The following is a 16,793-nucleotide window of genomic DNA, read 5'->3' as shown; positions in this document are numbered from 1 at the left end:
TCTTTCACAGTAGCTTTGTATATATAGGGTGACTCAACTAACTCTACAACTGAACGGTTTATCCTATATTCTTTTTACAAATGAGAATTATGTAAGTCGGTAAGATGAATAACGGTTAAAAATATTTTTGTGTGATTTGTGTCCCTAAAAGATCTTTATCATCAAAATTAGCTTTTTAAATTGTTCCGTAATAGAGGCAAAACTTTCATTAAAGACCTGCATCCAATATACACAACCAAACTTATATGGAATCACCGTGTATTTCAGACCAATATTTATTTCTTTTGAAAAAAGTTATTGTTGCCAAGAATAAAGGTTCTTTATTTAAATAAACAAACTGATAAAAATTCAGATAAGACAGCTCGGTACGTTATAGATTATTTGTTTTAAATGTAAATTTAACAACAATAAATAAACTTTTGCGTTAAAAAACGAAAATATGCGTTATGTGAGGTTACAGGACGTGCAAAGGGGAAATATATTGGTCTTGGGAAGCAAGGAATGTTTCAAAGTGACATAGCTGTAGAGATGTTGAAAAAGTATCGATTCGTTACAAAGTACTCGTTACTTAAGAATACCGAAAGTAACGATTACTATACAGAGAAGCAAATCGTTACTTTGATTACTCTGATTACTTCGTACCAATCGTATCAGAGCGAGAACCGACTATTGTATGTATACTTGATTACTTTCTACCAATCGTATCCCAGCGAGTAGCGGACGGGACCGGTATTTTACGAGTGTTATCGAATATTGTTATCGGTATGAAGCGTTTTAAGGGTGTGAGCCTTACACTGTGAGGGTGAGGAGAAGATAGAAAATGAAACAGAGGGAGGTATAATGGACGTAAAATATGTAATGTATATGTCATTAACAAAGATCGAATGCGAGAACCCTATATTTTTATCTAGATCTATATCTATACCTATACAAAATACCTACCTACTGAGAAATACGATTCTCGATATGATATGATTACCGGTACTCAAATACAAAAGTAACAAAAGTAATCATAGTAATCAAATCATTTTTATCCCTTAAACAGATCGGTAAAGGTCGTTGTTACATCGGAATACCTATACAAAATACCTTCCTACTGAGAAATACGATTCTCGATATGATTACCGGTACTGAAATACAAAAGTAATCATAGTAATCAAAGTAACGAATACTGTAAATGATTACTTTATACAAAAGTAACGATTTGTGTAACGAATATTCGAAAGTAACTACAATCAACATCACTACATAGCTGCACTAGTAGGCGTAACACAGGACGTTATGTGAAAAAACCTATGCTAGGTATCAGAAATTAGGAAAACTTTATAATAGAACAGGACAAAGTCGCTAAACAGTAACAACAGATCGCCACGATCGTGTCATTGCAGATAGAAGAGACTCAACAATTTCTCACCTGCAGCTCAAAAGGCAGCTTTTGGAAGGTAAAGGTGTCAGTGGTTCAGTTGAAACGAAAAGAAAAAGTTATCCAGGTAGCACAAGGTTGATTGCCTAAATTTGTGCAATTAGAGGGCGAGGAAGACAAGAAACTGCCAGATCTCTTCACAGATATAAAGAAGGAAGTGTCATGTTCTAGGGATGCATTATAATCGGTAAACAAAACTTCTTTAATTTTCATCCAAACAACTTTTACAGCTCGCAAGTATGTCGATTTGATCGTAGAACCTGTATTTAGGCTCTGGAGAGATGCAATGGGAGAAAATTTAATTTTCATGCATGATAATGCACCTCCACATACCAGCCGAGTGACTATAGACTTGAAGCAGAAGATATCACTGTTTGGAGTGGCCTGCCTGCTCACCCGACCTTAATCCTATAGAGTATTTGTGAAATATGCTTAAAAAATATCCTTATCCACATAAGTTCGGTTGTGTTGTGTGTAGGTCTTTTATGAAAGTTTACTGGAATGTTGGTAAAAATAATTTTAAAATTTTTTTTCAGGCTTCTGTTAAAGGTATACGATCAATCGTTTCATTCTCAGCACGCAAAGACAATGTAATTTAGTTGCAACATGTAGGAAGGAGGAAGATTTATGTCGTATTTGTGGCAGATTTAATATATTTCGACAATACTTGAGAGCCACTCGCAAAATTTGGTTGAATTCAAAGAACTTAGTTGATGTTTTCGTAATCTACTTGCGATACCTAGTGTTTGTGTATAGATAACGAATAAAAATCATTATATACGTATATATTATACAGGTATCTATGATATGATTACGCAGGTACACTGCGCGTCAGAGAAAACGCGCGACCCACAAATGATATGATTACGCAGGTACACTGCGCGTCAGAGAAAACGCGCGACCCACAACATTGGTCATTTTTGATGTCTCGAATTTCCTAAACCTGTTGTCCGATTTAAGTGATTTTTTAATATGTTATGGCCTTATTCTTTAACAATATCGCCGTAATAATATTGTTGCTAAACAGGTAAATTTTCATTGTATACCGAGTGGACCAATCAAACTGTGTTTTTTCTCAAAGTAGCAACACTTTGTGGAATATTCTAGCATTTATAAAATACTAAAATTAAACCCAACTACAGCCTCAGGTTTTCTTAACATTCTGTTGTTTGATTCATTTGCTTATGTTGGATAATAAAAAAGTTAGGTACTTTAACAACTAGCCATGTTCTTTATCAGTACAGGGTGTTTCTAAAAAAGTGCGACAAACTTTAAGGGGTAATTCTGCATGAAAAAGTAATGCCCGTTTGCTTTATAAACATATCTCCGCAATAGCTTCGTTTCCGAGATTCAACTTGGACCGGTTCAGTCAAACTGGTAGCTGGTTCGGAAGCAATTAAGTCAACGCAAGGTAGTAAAGCTCGCGCAACTGAATCAAAACATAACCAGAGTTTGGCAACTCTGCAAAAGGTCATTTTAGCCTTACATAGTCAAGATAAGCATATTCCATATAGGAATTCTAAACTTACATATTTATTACAATCCTCATTGGGAGGCAACTCAAAAACTTAGATGATTGTTAATCTGTCTCCTTTCGAGGAGACATACAATGAAAATATAAATGCATTAAGATTTGCTAGTACAGTAAAACCTCGATAGAACGGACCTCTATTTAACGGACTTCGGATACAACGGACAAAAAATAAAGATCAAATGTAAAACAAAAATTGAAAGCAAAAAAATATGAAAAATCGAATTCTAGAAGGAAAAACAACAAGGAGAGGATCTCGGCACTGCTTTGTGCTATCGCCGATGGATCGCATGGATTGACTACTATAATTGTTGGTAAATCTCGTATACCTAGTGTTGTCAAATACATCAAAAGGCATCATCTGCCCGTTTCATATTATAGCTCTAATAGGGCATGGTTCACCAGAGATATTTTCAAAAATTGGTTTTTAAAAGATTTGTACCTGCAGTGAGAAAATTTCAAGAGAAGAAACTGGTAATACCGCCTAAAGAGGTGAAATGTTTATTGATTTTAGTCAAAGCTCCTGCTAATCCCCCTGAAAGTATTCTAAATTCAGAAGATGGCAACTTTAATTGTATGTTTTGCCAAAAAATACATCGCTTATTTAACCCATGAAAGTGAATAATTTTGTCAACCAAATGAGTATATTGCAGAAAGTTTTTAGATGAAGTAGAAAAGTAAAAAAGTAGTGAACAAAACTTTATTCCTTTTTAACTTTTTTTAAGAATTGTACACTGTATCCACACTGTATTTATATAAAGTACCCTAATAATTAAAGAAAAAATTTGATTGATTTTACACCTATTTTTATACAACGGACTTTCGGCTTTAACGGACATCCCGTCCCCCCAATCAGTCCGTTATATCGAGGTTTTACTGTACTGTACTGTCAAAGAGGTAAAGACAAAGATAGTTTACGAACAATAAATACCTATGTAAGTTTAGTAAGTTAAGAAAATATAGATAAGCAAAATTATTGGCTAAAACTCGTAAAGTGAATGTAAATATAAAAGGAAATATATAAAATGATGAAGGATCATGAAAGCCATCAAGAAGTCATCATCATATATTTCCTTTTAGATTCACATTCACTTTACGAGTTTTAGCCAATAATTTTGCTTAGGTATGTGTATATTTATATTTGTACTCGATTATTCAACATCATTTTATATATTATACACTAACTGGCACGAAAAAAGGTCACCCCACAAAATAGGTCATTTTTGATGCCTCGAATTTCCTAAACCTGTTATCCGATTTAAGTGATTTTTGAAATTATACTTCTTTAGGAGCTTTGGGAGTAAATTTATATATGCGCGAATTCATCAAAAGTCTTGGTCCTGAGCGCAGCTCAAACGTTATACGGGCTCTGAGTGGGTAATTACTATAAACTGTCAATAATTGTTCAATATGTCGCTTATGAGTAAACAAATGTTGTGTATATGTATTAGTTTTTATTGTTGTGAGGGCAGAGAAAAAAGCAAGTTTATAATTGAATGGTGGGCTACAACAATGTTGTAAGCGACAGAATTGAGATTATGCAGGAGATGAAAAAAACATATTGACAAGCTATTTATGAACATACGGATACCAACATTGCGGTACGAAAAACTCGGGGAAGGCAAAATGTTTTTAGCCAGATTGAAAGATGGATATACAATAATATTGTATTAAAACCTCACTTTGACCCAATATGTCGCTTACAACATTGTTGTAGCCCACCATTCAATTATTGTAGTGGTTTTTTAAATAGTTTTTAAAAGCAACAGGTACGTACCATATTGTAAATGTCTCAGTATTGTAATAAAAAATTACATACCTATTTGGAAAATGTACCTAGCTAGTAGGTAATGCTTTGATTTACATAATTTGATTAACAACAAAATTTCTACCAATTTTCATCTAATATATTGCTTTTTTAGTCTATATTTTGTTGTATTGTAATATTTTAATTCCACAAGAATCAAACTTATTTGATTAAACTAAGAGAATAAGCAACTGCCAAAAAAGTTTAAAACGTTTAGTTGCTAATATCTTCCCACAGCATTCACATGTCTCGGTAGTTAAATTGTGCGTGCGGTGAGTACAAAATATATAACAACCTGATAGACGCAGGTTCAATCCCCAATGCAAATTTTTATTTTTTTTTATACATTTTATGACTAAGTATGTTTATTATATTTTTTTTTCAGAAAATACGTATTTAGTTAAAATTTTTCTCAACAATTATTGTTCAGAAATCATTTCTTTGTTTCATTTTTCAATGCGTTTGCGTGTGTTTTATTCTTTTATTTTTTTAGTTTTGGGTATTGTTTTAATAAAAATTTTTGGAGAGTAGTAAGTATTAAAATTAGTTTAATATTCAAATAAAATATAAATAAACTGTTTAAAGTATATAGATTTCGTTGAAATCGTATAATCGAAGTATAACTTCTTACGTACGTACAAAGTATACACACATTCTGTTTTTAATATGTTATAGCCTTATTCGTTAGCAATATCGCTGTAATAATATTGTTGCTAGACAGGTAAATTGTCATTTCATACTGGGTGTACCAATCAAACTATGTTTTTTCTCAAATTTCACCACACACTGTGGAATATTCTAGCATTTACAAATTACTGAAATTAAGACCCAACTATAGGCTCAGGTTTTCTTAACATTCTGTTTTTGATTCATTCGCTTATGTTGGACTTGGACTATAAAAAAGTTAGGTACTTTAACAACTAGCCATGTTCTTCATCAGTACAGGGTGTTTCTAAATAAACGCGACAAACTTTAAGCGGTAATTCTGCATAAAAAATAGTGGCCGTTTACTTTATAAACATATGGGACGTTGAATTTTTTCTTACAGACTGACGATTTATTTATTGCTCTAAAGCCGGTTGAGATACGTAAATGAAATTTGGTAGGTTTTAAGAGATAGTTATTGCGCATTTTTGGCATGCAATTAAGAATTTTATATTCTCCATTGGCGCGCATACGGGTTATTACCCATATACACGCCAAATTTGAATATAAAATTCTTAATTGTATGTCAAAAATGCTCAATAACTACCTCTTAGAACCTTCCAAATTCCATTTGCATATTTCAACCGGTTTTTTGAGCAATAAATAAATCGTCAGTTTATAAGAAAAAATTCAACATCCCGTATCTCGGAAACGAAGCTTTTGCGGAGATATGTTTATAAAGCAAACGGGCATTACCTTTTCATGCAGAATTACCCCTTAAAGTTTGTCGCACTTATTTAGAAACATCCTGTATGTACTGATAAAGAACATGGCTAGTTGTTAAAGTACCTAACTTTTCTATTATCCAACATAAGCGAATGAATAAAAAACAGAATGTTAAGAAAACCTGAGGTTATAGTCGGGTTTAATTTCAGTATTTTATAAATACTATAATATTCCACAAACTGTTGCGACTTTGAGAAAAAAACACAGTTTGATTGGTCCACTCGGTATACAATGAAAATTTACCTGTTCAGCAATAATATTATTACGGCGATATTGTTAAAGAATAAGGCTATAACATATTAAATAATCACTTAAATCGGACAACAGGTTTAGGAAATTCGAGACATCAAAAATGAACAATGTTGTGGCCCGCCCGTTTTCTCTGACGCGCAGTGTGTATATGTATATATACTTATATATACATATGTGTGTATGTGCATGTATGCGGTAAGGATGTGTGCGCGAATGTGTGTATGTATGTGACGCACTAGCAAATTTAAACGAACGAAATTACATTTTATGAAATATATTTATTAGTTTTGGCTGGATTAAAAATATCTTGCATATTTGGTTGATTTCTCATGATCCATTAGTTTATATCGAATTCTATGTTACCAGACCGACAAGCCTGAGACCCAGGAAACAGAGTATACTTTTCCGAACGTTCTTGGTTCGCTGAATACGAATTTGAGTTCAAAATTACCTTGGTTTCTGAGATATCCTAACCTAAAAGTGTAAAAGTTGCAGTTTTTGCATATTTTTGACCTTATGTAGACCTGTTAAGTTTTTCTATCCTAAAATGATACGCACAACACCTTAAAGTAAGTCTTTCTCTTTCAAATGCCGTTTAATTTGCTACTCTTTTTAGTTGAGATATTGCATTTTGAAGTTTTCATTTTTGTGAAATTTCTTTTACCTGAAAATCCAGTGAGATAACAGGCGTGATACAATCTATGTGTTTTGATAAATACGAAAATATACAGGGTGTTTGGTAAAGAATGGGCCATAGTTTAACCTTAGATTCCTGAGGTTAAAATAGGTCGATTTAAGCTAACTTACCTTAGTACAAAAGTTGGTAATAACCGAAATACAGGGTGTCAAAGTTAAACTTTTATTTTATTTATTTTTGAATATTTCCTGACAGACATTTGAGAACTACATGAAATTTGGTAAGTGGCGCTGGTACTGTATACCCTACTCAATTATGTTAAACAAACGTTTCTGGCTACTACCAGAGACGTACGACGGGGGAACGTGAATGGTTGACCCTTTCCAAATTCTACGCCACTGGCGGAATTGCCAGTTTAGTGCAATTTTTTGATTCTCCAATACTTTCTATGCAAATAATATACTCTTCATTCGTAACGATAAAGCCATTAGTTTGCGAGATATTTGAAGCCAAAAACGAAGGAGCAAAATACATTAATCAAAATAAGTGTGCGTTTCATTTTTAACTTCAAATATCTCGAAAACTAATGACTTTATCGTTACGAATGAAGAGTATATTATTTGCATAGAAAGTATTGGAGAATCTAAAAATTATACTAAAATAGCAGTTTCATCAGTGACGTAGAATTTGGGAAGGGTCAACCATTCACTTTCCCCTGTCGTACGCCTCTGGTAGTAGCCAGAAACGATTATTTAACATAATTTAGTAGGGTGTACAGTATCTACACTTTCTGCCAAGTATCATAAGGATATGTCAAATAGTTTTATAGTACCAGGCACACATAGTTCTTAAAGTTTTAAATAAAGAATAAATTATTAAAAAAAAAGAATACTTTAAATTAATTTGACATATCCATGTCATACTTGACAGAAAGTGTAGGCGCTGTACAGTACACCCTACTAAATTATGTTAAATAATCGTTTCTGGCTACTACCAGAGGCGTACGACAGGGGAAAAAGTTTGGTTGACCCTTCTCAAATTCTACGCCACTGATGAAACTGCTATTTTAGCATAATTTTTAGATTTAACAGTACTTTCTATGCAAATAATATACTCTTCATTCGTAAGGATAAAGTTATTAGTTTTCGAGATATTTGAAGTTAAAAATGAAAAGGTGCATTTATTTTGATTAATGTATTATGCTCCTTCGTTTTTATCTTCAAATATCTCGAAAACTAATGGCTTTATCGTTACGAATAAAGAGTATGTTATTTACATAGAAAGTATTGGAGAATCAAAAATTTGCACTAAAATAGCAATTCCGCCAGTGGCATAGAATTTGGGAAGGGTCAACCATTCACGTTCCCCCGTCGTACGCCTCTGGTAGCAGTCAGAAAAGTTTGTTTAACATAATTTAGTAGGGTATACAATACCAGCAGCACTTACCAAATTTCGTGTTATTGTCAAATGCCTGTCAGGAAATATTCAAAAATAAATAAAATAAAAGTTTAACTTTGACAACCTGTATTTCGGTTATTATTAACTTTTGTACTAAGGTAAGTTAGCTTAAATCTACCTATTTAACCTCAGGAATCTAAGGTTAACCTGTGGCCCATTCTTTACCAAACACCCTGTATATAAAAAATAATATAGTCTCAGACCACAGTCTAAGCAAACTAACCACCCACTTAACCCTAAAAACCAACCACTATGACGTCATAGGTTCCGATCTTAACTAACTAATGCTCTGAGCCGTAGGCGTCGTCTAGTAATGCAGATCCACTGGTTTTCTACATTGGCGCCAGTCGCGTCAGAATTGGACTTTGATGGTCTGGCTCCAAGGGGAGCATACTCTGCAAAGAAGATATCCGAGTAAACTCAACGTCTTTAAAAGATTGGGACTTATAATTTAAGATGATTATAACTATTAATTTCCAAAAACAGCCAAAAATGGCTGCATGCGAATTGATTTTTGCAAATTTAGGTTAGGATATCTCAGAAACCTAAGACAGTGGAGAAGCAGACTGACACAAGAAAGGCCTGAATGGAAGGACATAGTCAGACAGGCAAAGACCCATCCAGGGTTATGGTGCCAAAAGAAGAAGAATATCTCCGAAACCAGCGGCAATTCCACAATTTTGAGCTCATATTCGCATAATCTTATTATGATGGGTAAAATCAAAGGACGCAGAGGAATTAGTAGAAAACTTCTTCTTGGTTGAAGAATAGCATGGAGTGGTCAGGAATAAAGAAAGCGGAGCAACTGTTTAGGATAGCTCGAAACAGAGACAGTTTCGCCATGTTAATCGTAACCGTCAAGAACTTGATAGGGCACGTTAAAAAGTAGATTCGCATTAAGCGCTCTAAAAACCTCACACGCAAATTCTGATCTCTGGGTCCGTATATTGGTCAAATTTTGGCGGCCTGTGTTATTAGGTTATAGCTAGATATTATTTTCTGTACATTCATTGCTTTTGATAAGAATAATCTATAAGTTTGGTTTGTTTTTTATAAATTTTGGGTGATTTACCACCGATTGATATTGTTAGGAACATAGGTATGATAGAAAGTGGTTCATCTTCAATGATATTTAAAAATCTTGTTGTAGTATTTGATTTTTGAATGTAAATATATTATTTCTGTTTTTTTGTTAATAATTTTGAAATGTCATAAGGTTTACCATATATTGGAAACTTCCTTTTGAGTAAGCCTTAAAAGAATTTTAGAGAAAAAGAAATGAAAAAAAATTCATTTTTTACCTGGTTCCTTTAAATTTGCCTGAATGTCATGCATATACTTCATAGTCTTTTATAGGTAAACGGTTGATTCTTTTATTTTTCAAATTATAATTATGCAGATCGGTGAATAATGCTAAAATACTTTTGTTTATACATGATGTTCAAAAACTGATACATTAAAGTTAGCATTTTTCTTATGGAACACTACTCCCACTATTTGTGTTTTTATATGGAATACTTTTCACTTTCATAAACCTTTCCTACACCTATATCACAGCATAATAAACGAAACCAGCAAGGGCACACTACGATGCCGCCTTAGAAGTTAAAAAGTACGGAGCCGACATTGATCGAGTAGTACATCTCAGTTTTGATGTGATGTGTTCGTTCATCAGTGTTGCCGATGTCACTATATGAAATTATATTAAGCCACTGTTAAAATGATCAGATTTTGCCAAAAGTTATGTTAAAATTTTTGATCTTGGTAGTTTCTAAGGGTAATAAAAATACATTAAGAAAAAAGTTATTTTATTCAACTTAACTTGTTAATTCAAAAATATTGTAACAAAATTATATATGTATAAAACTACATCTGGAACGCTTTCAAATAAATTTTCCTCATCGTCATCTTGTGAAAATGAAGACTTTATGTAATTAAAATAATTTAGGGTGGTTCCATTTCAAATCACTCAATTTTGGAGCAAGAAAAAATTTAGATCTTCGATTTGTCTGAAAATTGGTATATAGCTTCTGCGGGACGTAAAAATAAGATATTTAAGGTCAAAAAATCTTCTTTTTTTCTCAAAATGTTATTTTATGCGATTTTACAGTGATTTGGTGTTTATTTAAACAAATTTGCATTTTCTATCGTAAGGTATCAATGGAAAACATAATATTTTAATAGAAGGGACTCATAATGCCATATAATGATATTTTTGAGTCCCTTCTATTAAAATATTATGTTTTTTTGTAATAATATTACATATTTGTAATAATGTTTTGTATAATATTATGTAAAAAACGGTATTTTAACGTTTCTACACTATAAAATTTGGTCAAATACTTGTTTTGAATCAAAGTAACTTATAATGCCATATAATGACATTTTTAAGTTACTTTGATTCAAAACAAGTTTTTGGCCAAATTTTATAGTGTAGAAAACGTTAAAATACCGTTTTTACATTTTTCTCCATTCCCAAAATACTTAATAATCGATTTGGCTAAAAATTTGCCCACAGATAGCCAAAACATAGGACTTTAAGTGGTGAGAAGGATTTGAATTATATTACAATACCAAAAAAGTTACATGCAATATCATAGTCAAAAATATAGGCGTCTGCTGTAAGTAAAATTAACACGAAAATATCGACCTCACGACAAAAATTGTTAAAAAGAAATTATAATAATTGTATATACGATTTATTTTGAACAATTTCAGTTTCTACCATTTTTGTCGAAAAATTAAAAATGGCGGAGATATTGAGCAAAACAGGTTCTCCTTTAAAATCAAGATGGCGGTTAACGTAATGGAGGAATTCATTCGTGATTTTAAATTTAGGCTACTATTGACTCCCATAAAGATAAGAAAGACTCCCCTAAAGATTAGAAAAATAAAATTTTGGGGCGCTCGGCATGCAAGGTCAAATGCTCTTCCGATTGGACTAATATACTTTTGAGTCTGATATTACTGCATGTAACTTTTTTGGTATTGTAATATAATTCAAATCCTTATCACCACTTAAAGTCCTATGTTTTGGCTATCTGTTGCCAAACAGATGCAAATGCAAATTTTCATATATGCAAATTTTCAGCCAAATCGATGATGATGAATTTTGGGAATGGAGAAAAATGTAAAAAACGGTATTTTAACGTTTTCTACACTATAAAATTTGATCAAAATCTTGTTTAGAATAAAAATAAATTAAAATATTATGTTTTTCATTGATACTTTGCGACAGAAAATGCAAATTTGTTTAAATAAACACCAAATCACTGTAAAATCGCATAAAATAACATTTTGAGGAAAAAAGAAGAAGAAGATTTTTTGACTTTAAATATCTTATTTTTACGTCCCGCAGAAGCTATATACTAATTTTCAGACAAATCGGAGATCCAAAATTTTTTGCCGGAGTGATTTGACATGGAATGTACCGTAACATTTTTTGTCTGTTTGAAAGGAGTAATATTCTTTTACTCCTTCACTTTTGCTAACACTAATTTAATAATTGCTCACAGATCGCATTTAAACGTCGACAGACAACGATATCTAAGAAAACATGATTTTTTTTTATTTCTGCATTGCTGCAGTATCAGTTATTGCACTAACTTCATTACCCGTAAGAGACAATCGCCATTCATCGTCAATATTTTGTGTTATGTCCCAATTATTGACATAATTCTCACAGGCATACGTATAAAATTATGTTAAACAATATTTATTATCAGAATGTCATAAAAGTTAAGTAAATCTGATAATTATGTACAAATCGGCAACACTGTCGATTTTCTACACTGTCTGGTACTACGCGAATAATGGCCGACGATCTGCGCAGTAATAGTGCGCGAACTTTTCCCGCCTTCTAGTGTGTCACTGCTGTTGCGTTTTCTATGCTGTGCCTATATCTTATAAATGGTTTGTCAGCAATCATACACTTTTGGCCAAGAAACGTATAAGCGCTCAATGCTCCATAAGAAGAGATAGAAGTACAGAGAGAGACATATTAAATTATAGCAAGTGTATGAAAAGAAAAGTAGCTCACATACCTGGTTGTACAGATAATTGAGAATAGCAGCAAGAAGGAGGAAATCCGAAAACGGATAAAGTTTGCTAACAAAGCATACTCCTTTCTCTCTGTCACAGGTGTTTGAATCCAAAGACATCCATAGAGAAGTAAAGTTTAAAATATATAAAACCATCTTACGACCAATAGCAACACATGGCGTAGAAATATGGATTATGACTGAAAAGACAATAAACCTTATTAATACTTTTAAAAGAAAGATATTAAGGAGGATATTAGGAACCATTTGCTACAATGGTATATGGAGAATAAGGTTCAACCACAAGTTATACGAATATTACAAAGAACCTTATATAGCAAATTATGCAAAAATACAAATATTGCGCTGGGTAGGTCACTTATAAGAATGGATAACGAACACCTATTTAGTAGAACGCTTAGAACTATGGTGGGACTTCGGCCAGTAAGAAGACCAAGAAAGATGTGGATAGCTGAAGTGAGACTGATGCTAAAGAGATACTTAGGGTGGACATAGTAGAGAGAGTGCATAGGTAAAAAGTATAAGGCCTATAATACTTAGCTTAGAGGATAGGTACTGAACAAGAAGACAGAAGAAATAAGTTATTAACGAAAATGATGAAAAAATTGTATATGAAGGGCAGTATCGAAAGCAGATCTAAATATCACATAAAACAAAAAGTCCTCTACAGAAGAGGTTTTCTCAAAACTCTTTAGTATTAGAACTGTCGAGCAAGTAGGCACAGGTATTCCTCTGAATATCTTACGAAAATTTTACATTTCAACCTCAGCATTTCCTGGAAGAGTTCCTTAGACAAATTCGTCACAAACGCCGAACGTCACATAATATAAAAAATACAGACTATAACTAGAGATTCTTCTTCTTCTTAGCCTTCTTCTATCGTCCATAAGCATGTTTGGACATAGGTAGGCCTCTCTATACTCTTTCCATCATCTCCATCCTGAGCAACATATTTTAATTTATTCCTGCTATTCTTTTGATATCACCTACGCATCTCATGTGTGGTCTTCCTCTTGGTGGTTTACCTTTTGAAACTCCATTTGAGTTTTTCAATTTTTTTTGTTATATCCTCAACTTTTGTTTTTGATCTTACTCTTTTTTTATCTGACAGTCGTATACCTAACATTGCTCTTTCCATTGCCCTTTCTTTTGTGGCTAGTTTATTCATATTTGCTTTAGGGGCTAGAGATAACTCCTCTCAATAAACAATAAAAATGGGTTCCAGCTACCTCAATCGTGGACTCAGTGGCGTACCGATAGATCAGCGGGCCATGGTTCCAGTTGAGATGCGGGCCCACCCGCTCAATAAAAACTCACATTGTATTACACGAGTATCGAGCATCTAGCCTATTGTATTGGGATTATTTTATGACCCACCGTATAAAACTTGCATTGAATATCTCAGTTTCCGAATTTTTGCAACTTTGTAGTTTACTAACTACTTATTCATGGATCATGCTTATATAGTGTGCTTATACACTTTACAAGTGTTTGAGTTTGCACGTGTAGGCAGGCACCGGCGGTTAGTCTTTAAACAAGGACTTCGGCAAGCAGGTAAAACGACCCAGGAACCTTACAAAAGCGTTCCCTGTGTTTCTTAATAAATTTTGATTTCAAATTTTTTGATAAATAGTTAATCTTCGTTTTTATTAATAAGTACCTACACAAAAATTAAAATTTATTAAACAGTTACATTTCGTAGTGTGTACTTGTGTAGTTCAAAATGTCCCCGTCAAATTAGAAACAAAAGGAGCAAAAAGCGCATTAGAGCGGGCACCTGCGGGGCCCAGGCCTTGGTTCCGCGGAACCATGCTCAGTACACCACTGCGTGGACTATGGAAACAGTGCTGCATTCTGAAATGGCTGAAAATTTTCGGCTTCTAGTAATGGCAATAGCCTACTGCAATCAAATATATTTAAATATTTATATAATACCTTCTTATTTAAATGCCTTGTTCGTTCCGAACATTGGCAATTAACATTGCTATTTTGACTTTGTTTAGGGTAGATCTGAATAATTCGGCCGATGACAATCCGAACTATTGCCGCAAGTTTGGCAGCCACGAACGTCTCCTCCTGCCTGGACCCCTTCTGCTGTCTATTTCCCCTCTATAGTACCTTGCTGCACTAGAAGAGAAGATAATGTTTATAAAATTTGTTTAGTTGGGTTTACAAGTACGGGTTGATCAATTGAATGTATTAAGAACACGACAGGATGTTTTAGCTAAAAATGTAGAATCTTAAAACAGTAAGCCTGTCGATGTTACAACGTAGACGGAGTTCGATAAGAATGTGATCTATACACGAACTTTACAGTGGCATACTTTTTAGAAGCACTATACACTTACTAAAATTTGTTTATTGTTTTTCAACAAGCCCATTCATCTTCGGTATATGTTCATTTGGATTCAAATGTATATCAAGGAATCAAGCGTGTCGGTATAGTATGTATACAGCACAACTGATACAAAATTTGCTTCGATTAGGATCATCAATGGAAGCTACAACACCTAGATCTAGTAAGTTTATGCATTCCTACTCCATTATTTAAAAAGGACAGTGCATTGGCAATTTATAACAAACTGCATTTGGCATTGTTAATCAGTATAACAGAGATTCCAAGAACAGTACCTTCAAAAGCAGTATATGCCCAACATCTGATAATATCTATTAATTCATTCATAGCATATATCGGTTTTATAAAAATACACGTTTTTTTGTAAATGAATAAGAAAGATCTCAAAAATAAGTAAAACAACCATAGTTTAAGGGGTTAACAAAAGAACAGCCCTATACAGGGTGTCCCGGAAAATAGTGCGTTCCTTTAAGGTACGGCTAGAATACACAATTTAGAACAAAAAAGTCCTATAACATTTTTTTCTAAAATTAACCGTTTCCAAAAAAAAAATTACATTGTTTTTCATATACTTGTATGTTAATGTTCGGCAAATTAAATCACCTGAAAATATCGTACACACTACGGAATAAGGAACTAGTTTGTGATTTACAGTACATATTTAAAATAATCCAACCTATGATAGTACTTATGTATTTACTATTTGTTTACTATAATTATTTTTCTTGAAATGTATTTCAACATAAAAACACATCTTTTAACCGAACTAGTATTATTTGTATTTAGTAAGCTTTAAATGGTTGAATGCTGAGGGCTTTAACTGAATTACATAGTTTACAGTGGAAATGAAATACACCACATTACGTTTAATAATTCTAATTTATTTTTTACACTATGCTCGGACTATCAGTAAGTAATTTGTTTACATGTGAACTAAAATTAAGTTGTACTTACTTGAAAATAGTTATTATAATAAATGTTCAAAGTAACAAACTTTCACGAACACATGCATTCACTGTGTATTTAGTGATCTGCCATAAATAATCAACATAATAAGATAGTACTCATGAATTCACGATTCGAAAATATTTTCGGCATTGACACTAACAGGATTCTAACACATTCTTCCAAACTATCTGTTTACTAAACATGGGACTGTCTACGTTTAGATTTTCGTACTTCACATAGTTGCCAGGTTTTAATTTGCATACCAAAATGTATTTTAATGTTTTTACTTCTAGTAAAGTTTTTTGTTCTACATGGTGCCTTTTACCTATACCTTTAAGGAACGCACTATTTTCCGTGACACCCTATATAATAACAATGTTTAATATAAGAAAAAAATACTAAAATATTTTAACAAGATTCACCGTATACATATTCTCATTTGGAAAAGATTAAATAAAATATGCCGATTACTTAAATAAGATCACGAGGTTCTTGGTGATTCACATTATATATACATAGCCTGTGGTGTGTATGGTCATAGTGATCCAGTATTTGTTATATATGCTACTTGTTATATATGTTCTTGTTATATATGCTACTATTAATTATGTAAATATTAATAAAGTCCGTAAATGAAAATATTCTTATTTTTTACCCCTCGAAAACAAAATCCTTAAGAGAGGAATATGAGACCATATTCCTCTCCCACTGTATTAATATTATTTGCTATCTCTTGTAATTTTTTTTATTGTCTGCTATGGTAGCTGTATCATCAGCATATCCAGCAGAATAAATTTCATTTATTTTTATATCTTTTTCATTCTGTTGTGGAAGTTAAAAGATCTTTTCTACATAAATGCTAAACAACAGAGGGGATAGGGTGCAACCC

The 16,793-nt window shown here is 32.8% G+C and overlaps 1 protein-coding gene across 3 annotated transcripts in view; it reads left to right on the top strand.

The window, feature by feature from the left end:
* The window catches only part of LOC114330742 (regulator of G-protein signaling 7), a 59,386-nt gene extending 42,843 nt beyond the window's left edge, over nt 1–16,543 (top strand). Inside the window, exons 9-10 of one of the 3 annotated variants that reach the window (XR_007701199.1) lie at nt 1,960–2,242; nt 2,296–16,543. Coding sequence is in view for 1 of the 3 variants with exons in the window: in XM_050663738.1 (XP_050519695.1) it covers nt 1,960–2,022 (63 nt within the window). In the remaining 2 variants the exon portion in view is untranslated. Of the gene's footprint in view, nt 1–1,959 lie in introns of all 3 variants that reach the window. The other 2 variants (XR_007701198.1, XM_050663738.1) reach the window with 2 other exon arrangements.
* Nucleotides 16,544–16,793: the final 250 nt, after the last annotated feature.

The sequence above is a fragment of the Diabrotica virgifera genome, chromosome 10 (genome assembly GCF_917563875.1).
Source record: "Diabrotica virgifera virgifera chromosome 10, PGI_DIABVI_V3a".
Classification (NCBI taxonomy): domain Eukaryota; kingdom Metazoa; phylum Arthropoda; class Insecta; order Coleoptera; family Chrysomelidae; genus Diabrotica; species Diabrotica virgifera.
This window is presented reverse-complemented; position numbering and strand designations above follow the sequence as displayed.